Raw genomic sequence first — 16,840 nt, 5'->3', positions numbered from 1 at the left:
CACAGTATAAAAGTTTTAGTATCGTTGTATAATTAATATTAATACCCCTTTCTGTTAATAATCCTCTCTGTCAGGCGGCAACGCAGCACAAGATGTGGGGAAGATGCATGGGAGGCCCAGAGACACGGAGCCGTGGCCACGCACGTGGGAGACGCCCGGCACCCAGTCTGTCTGTCTCCACAGCCACCTGCCCACCCACCCCTCTCCTGGGCAGCTTGCCGTTGTTGTTGTTATCATTATTTTAATTGTCAGCAGGGCTCTCTGGGGCTCCGTGCCTGACGGCAGATGCCACAGCCCCCAGCGGCCATCTTTTCCCTTATTTTCTTTCTATTTGCTTCGGAGAGTTATTGAGAGAGGGAGAGTCGAAGAGACAGAGACACCTCCAGCCCTGCTCATGAAGCTGCTGGTGGTGACGGGCTTGAACACGCGTCCTGTTTCTTGGTAACAGGTGCGCCCAGCCCGGCCCCTCCGCTCACGGCCCTCTCCACCCTCACCTCCGCCTCTTCCCTTCTTGGTGTCTGTTTATTCCTCCCCCTGCAGCTCTGGGACAAGCCTCTGCTCTCCTCTGCTGCTCCTGGAAGCCATTTCCCTTCCCTCTAGATGGAGGGTGAGAGAGAGAGACACACACAGAGACACAGAGAGGAGACTCCAGAGGGGCCGGGCGGTGGCACACCAGGTAGAGCGCACACGTCACAGTGCTCAAGAACCCGGGTTCGAGCCCCCAGTCCCCACCTGCAGGCGCCTCTCTGTCTCTCTCCAGTTCTCGCTCGCCCTCCCCTCTCAATTTCTCTCTGTCTTTATCCAACAGTAAATAAATAAAGATGAGAAAAACAGAAGGAGAGACACCAGCACAGCCACACAGCGTGGAGCCCCACCCGCCCACCCCCAGTGCTGACGCGGGGTGACCACCAGCCCCTGGGGCATATCTCAGTTTGTTTTTTAAATCTTTCTTTCTTTTATTTCTCTATTTAAAAATATTTATTTATTACTGGATAGAGATGTGCCAGGAGCCATTTCTCTGCTTGATAGATGATAAGCTTTGAACCCATGGAAGCCCTCGAGACAAGTTTTATTTCCCCTCTGGGCAGGCCATTTCCCCTCAGGTAAACCATTTATCAGTAATCAAGTGAGACAACACATAGTTGTGGTAATAAACATGGTTTCGGCCATTGTTTGTTGCCAGGAACATTGCACTTTGAAGTTTGCTCCCCCCCCTCCTCCTCCAGCATCGCTGCCTCCCCCTTTTTCCCAAAGCCTTATAATGCCTGTGAACACAATAAAATTTTGCAGCTTGGTCAGAAACCTGTCTTGCTGTGGTTCTTTCGTGTCTCTTGTCCCTGTCACTCCAGGTCTTTAGGTTCCTAGCCCCTGTTCACCGCCCCGCTGGTCGGGGCGGAGATGGAGAGAGAGATTGAGAGGGCAGGGAAGAGAGACCTGCAGCCCTGCCTCACCACTCGTGAAGCTCCCCCTGCAGGTGGGGACCAGGGTCCTTGCGCCTGTAATGTGAGCGCTTGGCCAGGGGCACCCCCCTGCCCCTGCAGCTATGTTTGAAGGTTCTGCAGATCTTCCCCTCTGGCTGTATTGATTGATTTTCTAACAGGAAGCAAAGGAGAGTGAGGGCTGGGCCAGACAGCTCAGTCTCCTCCCTGCCCAGGGCGCTGGGCTCCACGGCAGGCAGGAACGACAGGGTCCCTCTGGGTCCAAGTCCTGCGTTAGAACTGAGGCTACAGGGGCCGGCGGTGGTGCCCCTAGCTGAGCAGACGCTCACGGTGTGTTAGGACCCGGGTTCGAGCCCCCGGCTCCCCACCTGCAGGGGGGAAGCTTCAGGAGCGGTGGAGCAGGGCTGCAGGGGTCTCTGTGTCTGTCTCCTCTATCTCCTTCCCCTCCCGTTCTGACTCACGGATGTCTCTATCCAATAAATAAAGATAGTTATAAAAGAGAGCGCAGGGGCCAGGCGGTGGCGCACCTGGCTGAGCGCACACGCGACAGGGTGCAAGCACGCGGGTTCAAGCCCCTGGTCCCCACATGCAGGGGGGCTTCACGAGTGCTGGAGCAGGGCTGCAGGGGTCTGTCTGTCTCTCCCACTCAGTGTCTCTGTCTCTGTCTAATTAGTGAATACCACCAGGCACCTGGAAGACGCAGATGCCAAACCTCCCTTCTAGCTGGCGTCGCCATGAACTTCCTCCTTTCTGAGCCCCCCCCCCCCCCCCCCCCCCGCCTTCTCTAAAGGTCTCTTGGGCCAGAGAGGACCCTCAGGGGCAGGGTGACTCCACTGCCAGAGGCTTGGTCCACGGTGAGCCCCAGCTCCCTTGGGGAAGATGCTGAGGCGCTAGAAGAAGCTCCGATTCTGAACAGAAGAGAGAAGGCAGGAAGGCAAACAGTGGCCCGGAGTGTGCAGAGCCCATGCCCCACGCAGCCCAACCAGAAGGCAAGAAAGACACCCGAATGGCAGCCGAAGGGCCGGGGCACCACAGCAGACAATCACCCAGAAACCCCGTGACCCCAGGCCGCCGCCACAGGGACCAGCGCAGGGACGGGGAGGCCACTGCGGGACGTCCTGCCGGGGCGGCCCGGGCTCTCCCCGCTCTGGGTGGGGCCTGCAGGGGCTCAGCCCCACGGGGTGCTCGCAGCCGGGCGCCCCCACCCCTGCCCGCACGTCAGGCCTGTCTGCAGGGTGGCTGTCCTCTCCACGAGGGGCAGCTCCTGTCTGCAGCTCTAGGACCCGGGTTCAGTCCCCAGCACCAGCGCCTGCCAGCGCTGAGCAGGCTGTGTGCTCACTCTCGGCCTCTCCCCATGTACCTTTCATTAAGTAAAGAAGCCGACTAACTAGCCTGGCTCGGAGGCAAATATGACCACAGGAACAATAACAATAACAATAACAATAACAAGACTGGGGCGTCAGCCGGCACAGGGTCTGCAAAAGACTCTCCTGCCTGAGGCTCTGAGGTCCCGGGTTCAGTCCACAGCACCGCCAGCAGCCAGAGCTCAGTGGGGCTCTGGGGAAAAGTAGTAACAGCCATACTGAGGGCAATAATAACAGTAATGGCTTAGGGTGGACAGTATAATGGCTCTGAAGACCCCGAGGGTCAGAGCAGCTGAGAGGCTGGAGATGGTCTCCCGTCTCCATTCCCAGGCGTCTGTAGGGACGGCAGGTGAGCACGGCCTCGGTGGGGGAGAGGAGGAAGGGCCCTGCTCTGCTGGCTCCATGCAGAGGAGGGTGCCTGGGGGCGGGGGGCTTTTATTTTATTTATATTATTTATTTACTTATTTTATTTTTGAGAGAAATGCAGAGGGAGAGGGACAGAGAGGAACACCAGAGCAGTGCTCAGCTCAGGTTTACAGTGGTGCGGGGGGATTGAACCTGGGATCTGGGAGCCTCAGGCATGAGAGTCTGTTTGCATAACCGTTATGCTGTCTCCCCCGCCTGCAGGGGGCTTTTAATTAGGTGGCCAGAGGGGCCAGGCGCAGCCCAGCCAGGGCAGAGAGCCAGGGACCCCAGGAAGGCTGGAAGTGCAGCCGTCTGTGGATGCCTGACCGAGCCCCTCTCTGGAGCTCAGGGAGGGAGGAAGCTGGCGGGGTCGCGGCTGGGGGCTCTGAGGCTCAGGTCAGCAGGGCGGGCAGCCCAGAGGACACGGGCGCCCACGGCCTCCCCGGCTCCCTGCCGCCACCTCTGGCCACAGGCTGGAATTGTCAGCACAGTGTCCTGGGGAGCAGGGGTCTCCCTCTGCCTTCCCCTCTGCATCCAGTGGGGGGGGGGGGGGCGGCTCCATCCTGCTCCTATCCCCGTGTCCGGGCTTGAACCCAGGACTCCTCTGCCTGTGAGCCCCTCCCAGTCCTGGGAGAAAAGAAGGGGGGCACAGCCCTGCCGAAGCTGGGGTGCCCTCTCCACCAAGGGGAGGCCAGGCAGCCCCCTGCCCCGGGGCTCAGGCCTGCAGTGGCGACCCAGACGCCTAGACCCTGGGTCAGCCTGCTCGCCACTTTCTGTGTCTTATTTTCACTCGCTGCCACGGCAGGCAGCTGGGGCTGGGGCTGGGGCTGGGGCTGGGGCGGCACCACCACCACTCACTCCCCTTTGCGTTTTATCTGACAGAGACGGAGAGCACGAGGGGAGGGAGGGAGACCCCTTGTGAAGCTTCCGCCCACAGGTGGGGACCAGGGGCTCGAACCCAGGTCCGTCTACCCGGCAGTGTGCACGCCCGTCAAGCCCTGCTGAGATCAGCAGCCGCACTGTGCACACCCGGCGCCAAGTGGGCCCAGCAGGGAGGGTGGGACAGGCCGCAGCGTCCCCGAGGGCCACTCCCTCTCCACGGCTAGACCAGAAGCCACAGACGGCGGCCCGGGGCGTGTCACCACATGAGGGACCCCGAGTTCAGCTGAGTGCTCCCACTGCAGGTGCTCCTACGCTGGGTGCTCCCACTGCAGATGCTCCCACTCCAGGTGCTCCCACTGCAGGTGCTCCCACTCCAGATGCTCCCACTCCAGCTGCTCCCACTCAGATGCTCCCACTCCAGGTGCTCCCACTCCAGGTGCTCCCACTCAGATGCTCCCACTCCAAGTGCTCCCACTCCAGGTGCTCCCACTCCAGCTGCTCCCACTCAGGTGCTCCCACTCCAGCTGCTCCCACTCCAGCTGCTCCCACTCTAGGTGCTCCCACTCCAGCTGCTCCCACTCTAGGTGCTCCCATTCCAGGTGCTCCCACTCCAGATGCTCCTATGCCAGGTGCTCCCACTCCAGCTGCCCCCACGCCGGGTGCTCCCACTGCAGGTGCTCCCACATCAAGTGCTCCCACTCCAGGTGCTCCCACGCCAGGTGCTCCCACACCAAGTGCTCCCACTCCAGGTGCTCCCACGCCGGGTGCTCCCACGCCGGATGCTCCCACTCCAGGTGCTCCCACTCCAGATGCTCCTATGCCAGGTGCTCCCACTCCAGCTGCCCCCACGCCGGGTGCTCCCACTGCAGGTGCTCCCACACCAAGTGCTCCCACTCCAGGTGCTCCCACGCTAGGTGCTCCCACTCCAGGTGCTCCCACGCCGGGTGCTCCCACTCCAGCTGCTCCCACACCAAGTGCTCCCACTCCAGGTGCTCCCACACCAGGTGCTCCCACGCCAGGTGCTCCCACACCGGGTGCTCCCACTCCAGGTGCTCCCACGCCAAGTGCTTCCACGCCAGGTGCTCCCACACCAGGTGCTCCCACGCCAGGTGCTCCCACACCAAGTGCCCCCACGCCGGATGCTCCCACGCCGGGTGCTCCCACTCCAGCTGCTCCCACGCCGGGTGCTCCCACTCCAGCTGCTCCCACGCCGGGTGCTCCCACTCCAGCTGCTCCCCAGCACCCAGGCTGTGCACAGTCGCTGAGGACGGAGCTCGGCTGAGGCTTGCAGAGGAGAGGCCGCCGGCTGCAGCAGACACAGACTTGCTCCCGTGGGAACCACAGGCCACGCCCGGCACCGCGCCAAGCCAGGGACGGCCGGGGACAAGGACCCTCGGGGGCTGCCCTTTGCAGGACGGTTTCTGACAAGCACTCTGGAGAGAGAGCAAAAGCAAGGAGGAAGACGAGCTCCTCTTTGGGGCAGGCGGGGCGATGAAAGGTGACAGGCGCGGCATTCGCAGAGGGGTGGTCTCCAGGTGCCGGGCGCCGGGCAGTGGCTGCGGGAGGCAGCTGCGGTCTCCCTCTCGGCCGGCGGTGGGCACCTGGGATTCTGACACTCATCTTGCCGGGATCTCCTCCAGGCTGCAGGGGTTCTCCTGGCCTGGCCGTTCTATTTGGAAATCCGTTGCTGTCCGGGTGTGTGCCGGGGTGGCCTCTGGTCTGTTGGTTCCTGGACACCATGGTGTCACCCTGTGGTGTGTCTCGGGGTGGGTGGGGCTGTCATTCTAATGGTGACACCACCGTCTTTGGAAGAGAGACGCAGATGACTGGACGGCAGGATGGCGCCCTTGGATGCTGAGCTCGGCTTCTTGAGTCTTGAAGGGTCTCCTGTCATCTATTTTTCAATCCACTGATGGCGCTTGCCTGGATTGACTGTGGCTTAGTGAGTTTCTGAAGGAATCCTGGTTTTATTTTGTTAAGTTTGCAGGCCATTCTTCATTAATTTTTTTTTAATTATCTTTATTTATGGGACAGACTCAGCCAGAAATTTAGAGGGGAGGGGAAGACAGAGGGAGAGAGTCAGAGAGACACCTGCAGCCCTGCTTCACCACTCACAAAGCTTTACCCCTGCAGGCGGGGACTGGGGGCTTGAACCCAGGTCCTTGTGCAGTGCAAAGCATGCGCTTAGCCAGGTGCTTCGCCGCCCGGCCCCTTGTTTGTTTTCTTCCTGGCTGGTCAGGCGAGCCACCTGAAATGGCTCCTACCCCACAGTGACGGCTCCAGAAGTCTTCCAGACCTTTGATTTTAAACCTCGGTGAGAGGCTTCCTAGCTCCCCAGCCGGGGTGCCTGGGTCAGCCCCCTGCCCTGCCCACCGTCTCAGTTCCCCCAAAGTGTGGGGCAGGTGGGAGGTTGTGGTGGTCCCTGAGCTCCGGGGACAGAGAGGGGAGACGGGACGTGGGGTGTGGCGAAAGGTCTCTGGAAGTCAGCTCTCACCACCTCACCCCCCAAACAAATAACAATTAAAATGTTCTTTTCTTATAGGACAGAGAGAGGCTGAAAGGAAGGGGGGGGGATAGATAGGTAGATAGATAGATAGATAGATAGATAGATAGATAGATAGAGACACCTTCAGCCCTGCTCCATCACAGTGAAGCTTCCCTCCTGCAGGTGGGGCTCAGATGCCGGTCCTTGCACCTGGTAAACAGGTGAGCTCAACCAGGTGTGCCACCACCCGCCCCCCCGAAAACCGACATTATAAAAAAATAACTCAACACATTTCGGCAGAACCCAGTGAGATCTGGTCAAGGAAGAAGCGTCCCTGTGTGAGGCCGGCCATTGCTGGGGACAGCGGGAGGGGAGGATGGCACAGAGACGGGCACCGCGTGGCTGGCGGGTACTGGGGTTGTGATGGCTTCAGCTCCACGTGCCGGGTCTGAAGGGCCTGTGCAGAATCACTCAGCCACTGAGTGGCTGTCAGCAGGAGCTAGGGTGGCCCAGGAGGCGGCGCAGTGGGCAGAGCACTGGACCCTCGAGCGGGAGGTCCTGACTTCCATCCCCGGCACCACATGGGCCAAAGTGATAGCTGGTTCTTTCTCTCTCCTCCTATCGTTCCCATGAATAAATGAAATAAAAATGAAAAAGGACTCGGGAGTGCTGCTGAGAGCGTGACAGGCTCCGGGTGCCCAAGCAAAGCCCAGGGACCCACTAGCTGCACCCTGGGAGCCGGGCACTATGCTCCCGGGGAGCCACGGGACCAGCCACACTTGAGGTGACCCACTGCCAGAGACCCTGGACACCAAGGTCAGCACCCCTGCAGCTGGGAAAGGGGCCCTGACCTCACAGCAGAGCCCCCGCTTTCAGGAATGAGTCTGGGGGAGAAGAGGAGGTTGGGGGGACACGGGCCATACCATGATGCCACATTTCCAGAACATTTCCAGAACTGCTCCCCTCTGCCCACAGCTGCCGTACGAGGCAGAGCCCAGTGTCCCTGCGCACACACCCAGACAGAGGTGAAGGGAGCCCAGGACTAGGCATCACCACGGACTGGCACTTGATGATGGGACTGCAGAAGAGAAATGGTCAGAAATCACAACGTCAGGGAGTCTGAAGAGATGCTCAGCTCTCAGTCTGGTAGGGAGACTGGGTCAAGAAGCAGATCCGTGGTCTTTAAAGACTCCGCGGACAGGAAAACGGGGAGCTGGAAGATAGAACCACAGGGTGCGAGGGCCCCTTTGAAGACATTCCAGACATTCCAGAGAAGGAGACGCACTGGCCACTCTCTGACTCCAAAGCAGAAGGAGAGAAAAGCTTCAGGGAAATGAAGCAGTTCTCCCTCAGACTGAAGGCTGCCGTATACAAGCTAATATCAGAATCGAGGGGAAGAGAGAAAGGATGGGGCAGAAACCATTTCGAAGAAATAACAATGGAAACACTTCCAGATCCGGGATTTGGTCAGGATGTCACAGTCAGGAAGCAGAGAGAACCCCCAGATTCCTCAGTCTGAACCAGGACGCATCACTGTGGAGCCTCCAGATGTCAAGGACAAAGAAAACGCTTGGCAAGCTTCCGGGGGAAGAGGCAGGGCCCCCGTGGAGGCCGTGGGGTCAGACCTGCGTGAGACTTCTGCATGGGGGCCGGGAGAGAGCGGAGGGGAATGTTCAAGGTGTTCAAAGACAGTGACTCCCAACCTCACACACCTCACCCTGCAAGACTATCGCTCAGAAACGAGCAGGCGAAACCCGGCTGGACGTACAAAACAGAAGGAGCTTGCCGCTGCCAGACCTGCCGCTCAGAGTTACTGAGAGGACCCACAGAAGACATAAAGAACACTTCACTCTTGGGCGGTGTAGATAGCCCAATGGTTATGCAAAGAGACGCTCCTGCCTGAGGCTCCAGAGTCCGAGGTCGACCCCCTGCACCACCATCAGCCAGAGTTAACCAGGGCTCTGGTTGAAAAACAACCAAACCAAACCAAATAAAGAGCAGTTAACTCTCAACAAGGAGAGGCACAGAAAACAGACCCAGAAGCACAGGCCACGGAGAGGAGACGCTTAAAGTGCGAAAGAGGGGGGCTGGGTGGTGGCTGCCTGGCTGAGCACACAGGACCCGGGTTCAAGCCCCCAGGCACCCTGCAGGAAAGCTTCATAGTGGTGAAGCAGGGCTGCAGGGGTCTCTCTGTCTCTCTCCCTCTCTATTGCCCCTTCCTCTCAATTTCTGGCTGTCTCTATCTAATAAATAAAGATTAAAAAAACTTTTAAAAATGGTATCTCTCTTTAAAAATAATAAAAAAAAAATAAAGTGTCAAGAGGAGGAAGAAGGGGAGAGAGGAGGTTTAAGCCGGGAGCGGCCAGACATGACGTGCTTTGGGTTCTCCTGGCTGTGCTGGACCGTGTCGCCCTCAGACTCAGCTAGAGGCAGAGCCCTTCCGCACACACCCCCACACAGCCCTGTGCGCCTTGTCACACGATACCGATTTCTCCTTACTGCTTTTTAATCTTCCTCACACCTTTCTGCTTTTCTCAATCTTCTTATCATATGATGTCCTGGGGTTCTTTAGTTTGGTGTCTGGGTTCAAAGACTCTTGTTTATACAAGTGACCTGTATTTCTCTGGAGAAAACTACTGGACAGCTTCACTCGTGCGTGTGATAGAGAAATACATGAATTCACGAGAGAGAGAGAGAGAGAGAGAGAGAGAGAGAGAGGGAGAGCAGGGGCCTGGCGGTGACTGGCTGAGTGCACCTGTCATCATCCGCAAGGACCCGGGTTCGAGCCCCCGCTCCCCACCTGCAGAGGGGAGCTTCACGCGCAGCAGGCAGGGCTGCAGGCGTGTCGGCCTCCCCCCGTCTCTCTACTCCTCCTCCATCTCTGTCTACTTGTTTTTAGATCTGCCAGTCTGTTGCCGAGACTTTGTGTAAAGGATGGTGTCTAACTGGGGCTGTGGCGGGCCGTGCGGAACGCTCCCTGCGAATCTCTGACAGGACCAGGCTGGAGAGAGGCCGCCAGAGCGGGTGGCGGTCCGTCTTACCGCTGCTGATGGCCAAGGGCGCCATGGCCGCGGGCTCGCTCCACTGGTCGGCACTGGACACTGAGTATGACCGCTGCTGCAAGCCCTCGGCTCTGCTGCTGAAGGACACCAGGCTGATGCCGCTGGCCAGCGGGGCCCCGGACGCGCCCGCCACTTCCCCTAGGAACAAAGAAGCAGGTGAGCGCCACCGCCGGCTCGAACCCGGATGCCCAGGCTGGGGGGCGGGCAGGGTGCCGGGTGGCCCCTGTCACCCTGTGGGAGCTGCGGTTCCCCTGCTCGAGACGGAGAAGAGGGAGGCCTGCCTGGAGGAGGCGCCACAGTCCTAGGGCTGAGTGGCGGGTGGGGGAGACAGTGGGTGCCAGGCGACCTACTCTCCTCATGGGGCTCCTGAGAAGCTGTGCTCCCCACTCATCCCGGCTCCATCCCCAACACGCCTCGGATCCTGGCTGCAGAAGGAGAGCAGGAGGAGCCCGTGGGACCAGAGGAGAGAGAGGGTCCCGTGGTTCTTTGCTTGGTGTTTTAAAAGGTTCCTTTAATTATGGGTGGAGAGAGAAAGGGAGAGGGAGAGAGACAGGGAGAGGTGGAGAGGGGGAGAGAAGGAGAGAGAGAGAGGGAGGGGAGAGAGAGAGAGGGAGAGAGGGAGAGAGGAGAGGGTGAGAGGAGAGAGAGAGAGAGAGACAGGGAGAGATGGAGAGGGGGAGAGAAGGAGAGAGAGAGAGGGAGGGGGAGAGAGAGGGAGAGGTGGAGAGGGGGAGAGGAGAGAGAGAGGGAGAGACAGGGAGAGATGGAGAGGGGAGAGAAGGAGAGAGGGAGAGACGGAGAGATGGAGAGGGGGAGAGAAGGAGAGAGAGAGGGAGAGACAGGGAGAGATGGAGAGGGGGAGAGAAGGAGAGAGAGGGAGGGGAGAGAGAGAGAGGGAGAGAGGGAGAGAGGAGAGGGTGAGAGGAGAGAGAGAGACAGGGAGAGATGGAGAGGGGGAGAGGAGAGAGAGAGAGGGAGGGGAGAGAGAGAGGGAGAGAGGAGAGGGTGAGAGGAGAGGGAGAGAAGGAGAGAAAAAAAAGAAGAGGCAGGGAGGAGACAGGGAAAGAGGGAGAGAGAGGGAGAGAGAGGAAGAAGCAGGAGGAGAAAGAGAGAGAGAGAGAGGGAGAGGGTGAGAGAAGGAGAGAAGGAGAGAGAGAGAAGAGAGGGAGGGGAGAGGAGGCATCTCCCTGTCACCGGCGAAGTTGGGGATTGAGCACGGGACTCGGCCCTGCTGGAGAGCCCAGGCCTACTCACCGCCCCTCCGGACGCCCTCCATCAGTCCCGCCACGCCCAGAAGGGCCCCCACACCGGCCACCCCCTTGCAGCCCGGCCCCCGGCGCCGCTGGACAGTGACCCTGGGCCTCGCCGCAGCCTCTTCTTAGAACAGAAACGCAGCCAAACCCCCGGCGCCCAGAGCACCCAGCCCCGTGGGCAGGGGTGCATCTCCCTCAGGACGGCGAGGAGGTGCTAGTCTGGCGGCTGGCGCACCTGGTTCAACACACACATCACAGAGCAAAGGACCCGGGTTCGAGCCCCCAGTCCCCACCTGCAGGGGGAAGCTTCACGAGTGGTGACGCAGGGCTGCAGGTGTCTCTCTGCCTCTCTCCCTCTCCGTCTTCTCCTGCCCTCTCCATTTGTCTGTCTCCATCCAAAATAAATAAATAAAAAGATTTAAAAGCTGTTGGGGGCTGGCGTACCTGGTCGAACAAACGTGTTCCCAGGCACAAGGACCCGGGTTCAAGCCCCTGGTCCCCACCTGCAGGGGGGAAGCTTCATGAGTGATGAAGCAGGGCTGCAGGGGTCTCTGTCTCTCTCCATCTCTCCCTTCCTTCTTTCTCCCCTCCTTATCTCTCTCGAAAAAGCAAAGGTTGAGGGCACGTGGTTAAGCACACATATCACAGCGCACAAGGACCCGGGTTCAAGCCCCAGGTCCCCACCTGCTGGGGGGAAGCTTCATGAGTGGTGGAGCAGGGCTGCAGGTGTCTCTGTCTCTCCCCTTCTCTATCTCCCCTCCCTCTCTCAATCTCTGTCTGTCCTGTCCAATAAAACGGAGACAGTGGCCTCCAGGAGCAGTGGATTCACAGTGGGAGCCCCAGCGACAACCCTGGAGGGAAGGAAAGGCCAGCCCGTGATCTCCGTGTTGGCGGCACCGCCAATCCGCCCCTGGGGCCTAGCACCTCCATGCCTAAGCTGTTTCTTGAAGTGTCTCTCATGTTTAGGGAGCAGGATGAGAGAGGCCTGGGCCCTGGCACAGGGTGGGGGCGGGGACAGAGCCCCAAGGCCTCCTGCACGTCTGGCGCCTTGCGGCTGTGCGCTCCCCGGCCCAAGCTCCATGCCACACACCCCTGTCCTCGCTGGTGAAGTCCTGGGGGGAGGCGGTGCTGCTTCATGGTGAGCTCCCCACGGCCACAAGCCCCCAGCAGAAAGGGGCTCCCAGAGCTCAGAGGGCCCCCTTCCTGCCCCCAACTTCAGAGATGTCTCTGAGAGACGTTCTCTGGGAGAAGGTGCCCCAGGACCAGGCGTGTCCCTGGCTCTGATGCTAAGGTGTCGGGGACGGGGGATGGGACGTCTGGGGTCTGAGGGATGGAGGGGAGGGGCAGACGGTGAGTAGGGGGGGGCAGAAGATGGCAGATGGGCCTGGGTTCGAGGTACCCTCTGAGAGTGCTGGGGTCCATCTTGCCCTGCCCTCCTTCCCTTTCCACAGAGGGTAGGGATGCTGCAGCACGCAGCTCTGGCATATGGCGGCCCTGGGTTCGAATGTCCAACCGTATGCCCGTGCGCTCCAGCGACCTGATCTCTGTCTCTCCACGGGCGTCTCCCAGGCGGTCTCGGTGAGAGGAGAGAGGGGCAGACCATGGCCGGGGGAGCACTCAGCACCCAGCGGCTTTTGCCCGTCCTTGCAGCCGCCGCCGCCGCCGCTGCCCCGTTTAGAGTTCGACCGACTGGAGCCTGAGTCCCTGTGCGGGGTGTCTCTGTGGCCGGCGCAGGCAGGACCCAGTCACACCGACTCCGTGAAAACTAATGACCGGGTGGAGGGATGGGAGGAGACAACAAAGGAGAGATAATGGCCTCTCTCGCAAAGGGCTCGCGGCTTAATGATGGGAAGGCAAGACCGGGCTCGGGCTCAGAGCCGGCGTGTGTGTGATGACAGGATGGGCCGGAGACGGCCGGGCACGCAGGCCGCCAGCCAAGGAGGGCGGCCGGCAAGAGAGCAGGTGGGCACGGGCTCCCGCCCGGGCGGGCCGGCCGGCAGGGGCGACCCCCAAGCTGGGCTGGACCTGGTGGGATGGGGCGAAGGCACAAAGACCAAGCGAGTCTCCTTGCGGGAGGATCCAGGGGGGCAGAGCCGCGGGTGTGATCAACAGCCCGGCCTTAAGTACTGCGCGGGCGGCCGCCCGCACAGCCAATTACTCCGCGCGTCTGTCAGTCAAAGGACAAATGACTGAGCCCGTTAGCCGCAGCCTTCGCAGCTCCTGATGCACTCGCAGGCCTCATTAATCTCCCCGCCGCCGCCCGGCCGGCCCGCGGCCGCGGGAAGCCTCTCCAGCCTCCCAAGTGCCCCCGTTAATCAAGTCTCCTTATTACCCGGCCCGTCATGGGCACGGCGCCCCCCTAAACGGCGCTCGTTACCTCGTCCTTAGCGCTAAGTGGGGCGCGGGCCGTGTTCGCATTAATATTCATGGCGGTAATTAGTCTTCTAGGTCACTGAATATTCATGTTCGGGGGGGGGGCGCCTGGCTGTCCTCGTTCTGGGGTCCTGCCGCTCTCCAAACTCATCCCCCATCCCCAAATCCCACCCCCGCCCCACACCCCACGGAGGCGGCTTCAACATCCCAAAGCTGCTGGGGGCGGCTGGACCGAGGGGGGCTGACGCTGCCTCCCAGACACTGGACGGGGGCACAGGAGGCATCTCCCCCCCCCAAGGGCACAGGAAGCATCTCCCCCCCTCAAGGACGGGCAGCTGGGCGGAGCCCCCACGGGGACCCCCAGGGGCACGGAGGGGACCCAGAGCCTGGGGTTCCCCTCACCCTGCACCCAGGGCGGCTGAGGGAGGGAGGGAGTGCCTCTCTGCCCTCCTCCTGGGAGACCTCCGGCTTCCCTCCCCGCCCGGCTCCCTGAAGGCTCTGGGGCTGGAGGTCTGCTAAGCTCTGGAGCACAGGACCGGCGGGCCTGAGGCCCCGGGTTCGAGCACATGCAGGTGCCAGAGCCAAGCGGCACTTCTGCTCCCTGTGCCTGCTCCCGTAAAATATGGCTGTGAATAGCACAATATATATCTCTCTCCAGAACCAGCAAGACGTGTCTCTGATTCGACATTTGCTCTGTTTGCATCGGCACAGAGAGAAACCGAGGGGGAGAGGAGACACCGGCTGCCCTGCCGCACCACTCGTGAAGCTTCCCCACCCCCGCAGGTGGGGAGCGGGGGCTCGAACCCGGGTCCTTGCGCCCTGTAATGCTTGCATCACACGGATGCATTTTACTGTGTTTTAATATTTATTTTCTTATTTGACAGGACAGAGAGAAATTGAGAAGGGAGGAGTAAATAGAGAGGGAGAGAAGCAGAACAACACCAGCAGCCCTGCTCAGGGCTTGTGAAGCCTCCCCCCTGCCGGTGGGGAGCGGGGGCTCGAACCGGGTTTTGTGCCATCATGTGAGGGCTCGGCCGGCGCGCCACCGCTCGGCTCCTATGCGCATCTTTACAGCTTCCTGCTGGGTGTCCACCAAGTGAGGCTGAGGGCCTCTGTCCACAGGGGAGACGTGGCCGGGCCGGGCCGGGTGGGCAGGGGGCGGGGGGCGGGGGGCGGAGTGGGGCTGAGGGCCTCTGTCCACAGGGGAGACGCGGCCGGGCCGGGCCGGGCCGGGCCGGGCCGGGCGGACGGGGGGCGGAGTGAGGCTGAGGGCCTCTGTCCACAGGGGAGACGCGGCCGGGCCGGGCCGGGCCAGGCGGGGGGGGGGGGGGGGGACGGAGAGCTTCCTTTTCCTTTTCCTTCCCTCCCTTCCTTTTCCAGATCCTTCTCCCGAGTGGCCTTCCACCCGCCTTTTTGTTGTTGCTGCTGCCGCTGGAGTAGATGTTTAAGTAATCTTCTTGAAAGGCCATTGAGAGGGAAATGTTCTATGTCCCTGAAGTCGCTGATGCTGCCTCCACCTTCACACTTGGCCGAGGACAGTTTGGTTTCACACAGGCTTCTGGTTCAGAGACATTTGTCCTTTTCTTCTTCTTCTTCTTCTTCTTCTTCTTCTTCTTCTTCTTCTTCTTTTTTTCCCCAGCAAGGGCTTTGCCGTCTGCAGCGTCTCCGTTCCAGGCTCCCCCCTGGCTATTCCTTTCGGGTGGAAGTGAGCTGCAGAGGGAGAGACCCCTGAGCCCCACTGCTCGGGACGCTTCCCCCTCAGGTGGGGCCGCCGGGCGGGGGCTGGGGAGGTGCTTGTGCAGGGCGTGCCGGGTGCCAGGGTGCCAAGATGACTCCGTTAGAGGGACTTTCTGGCCGACGTCTCAGTTGGATGCAGCTCCGAAGACCCTGCCCACCGTGCTCTGCTCCCCACCCGCCCCCCATAACCTTGGCTTTTCTGACTCAGAGGCACTTCATTCACATTTAGCTGTTCATTTCTGCAGAACCGGGACTGCCTCCATGTGCCAGTCCACTGCTCTGGGCCACTCGTGAGTTCAGAGAGACAAAGACAAAGGTCCCACCGGACCTTCCTCTGTTGCAGTGGCAGCTCCCATGCGGTGCCAGGGCTCTGATCGCATCTCGTGTCCTGTGAGCGCTCTCTGATGCTAGCAGCTCTCTCTGTGTACAGCTGTGCGCCACCACAGCCCGGGGCTTGATTCTCCAGAGGGGAGACAGTGGCTTCTGTTCTCTGAGGCTGTCAACAGACCCGCAGGGCAGCTGGCCCCTGCTTACTGTTATCTCTCTTTTATTCCCCCCTCCGGGGTTGTCACTGGGGCTCGGTGCTGGCACTACAAATCCACTGCTCCAGACGGCCATTTTTTCATTTTATTGGACAGGACAGAGAGACATTGAGAGAGGAGGGGAGAGAGAGGGAGAGACAGGGAGACATTGAGAGAGGAGGGGAGAGAGAGGGAGAGACAGGGAGACATTGAGAGAGGAGGGGAGAGAGAGGGAGAGACAGAGAGACATTGAGAGAGGAGGGGAGAGAGAGGGAGAGACAGAGAGACATTGAGAGGAGGGGAGAGGGAGGGAGAGACAGAGAGACACTTGCAGCCCTGCTTCACACTTGTGAAACTTGCCCACTGCAGGTGGGGAGTCAGGGGCTTGAACCCGGGTCCTTGTGTGTAATGCCATGATGCGTGCTTGACTGGGTGTGCCCCGCCTCTGTCACCTCACTTCCCTTCCCCAGAGCTGTCTGCGGTGTGCTGTTTCCATGACAATCAGGCTCTGGTTGACCAAGGTGTGAGGGAGGGGCCTGGGTTGGGCTCGGGCAGACAGGGGAGCAGACGGTGCTGACCGCACCCCAGAGGGGCCGAGGACAGCGACCTCTCCCGTCACCCCAGAGGCTCTGCTCCCCTGTGGGCAGCCCCCCTCCCCAGCCGCCAGCACTTGGCCACTGGACCCCACGGCACAGAGTTGCCGGAGCCGCCAGCTTCACTCGCACCCTGTCCACCTGTCTGCCCATCTCTCTAAATACCTAAACATCATCCGTCATCCATCTATCATCCACACGACCAGCCACCAGCCACTCAGATAGCCACCCAGCCACTCATACACCTGTCCATCCCTCCCTCCCTCCCTCCATCCATCCCTTCACCCATCTCTCCATTCATCCATCCCTCCCTCCCTCCATCCATCCATCCCTTCACCCATCTCTCCATTCATCCATCCATCCCTTCCTCCTTCCATCCATCCATCACCCATCCATCCATCCATCCTTCAATCCATCCCTCCACCTCTCCATTCATCCATCCATCCCTCCATCTCTCCATTCATCCTTCCCTCCATCCCTCAGTCCCTCCATCTCTCCATCCATCCATTCCTCCCCCCACTCATCCATCCCTCTATCCATCCATCCCTTCATCTCTCCATTCATCGCTCCCTCCATCCATCCTTCCCTCCCTCCCTCCATCCCTGCATCCATCCATCCTTTCATCCATCCGTGCCTCCATCTCTCCATCCCTCCAGTTTAGTTATCCAGTATCTACCCACCTCCCTAGTTACCCACGTCTCTCCACTGCCCTTCTATCCAACCACT

The 16,840-nt window shown here is 60.4% G+C and overlaps 1 protein-coding gene across 7 annotated transcripts in view; it reads right to left on the bottom strand.

The window, feature by feature from the left end:
• AGAP1 (ArfGAP with GTPase domain, ankyrin repeat and PH domain 1) overlaps positions 1 to 16,840 on the bottom strand; it is a 196,726-nt gene that overhangs the window by 64,384 nt on the left and 115,502 nt on the right. For 5 of the 7 annotated variants that reach the window (XM_060193540.1, XM_060193542.1, XM_060193545.1 and 2 more), the window contains one exon: positions 9,617 to 9,775. The exons of the other annotated variants lie outside the window; for them this stretch is intronic. In XM_060193540.1, coding sequence (XP_060049523.1) covers positions 9,617 to 9,775 — 159 coding nt within the window. The remainder of the gene's footprint in view (positions 1 to 9,616; positions 9,776 to 16,840) is intronic. 7 annotated transcript variants of the gene reach the window in all.

Source organism: Erinaceus europaeus, chromosome 7 (genome assembly GCF_950295315.1).
Source record: "Erinaceus europaeus chromosome 7, mEriEur2.1, whole genome shotgun sequence".
In the NCBI taxonomy this organism is placed as follows: Eukaryota; Metazoa; Chordata; class Mammalia; order Eulipotyphla; family Erinaceidae; genus Erinaceus; species Erinaceus europaeus.
The sequence above is the reverse complement of the archived record's forward strand: the minus strand, read 5'-3'. Positions and strand labels throughout refer to the sequence as shown.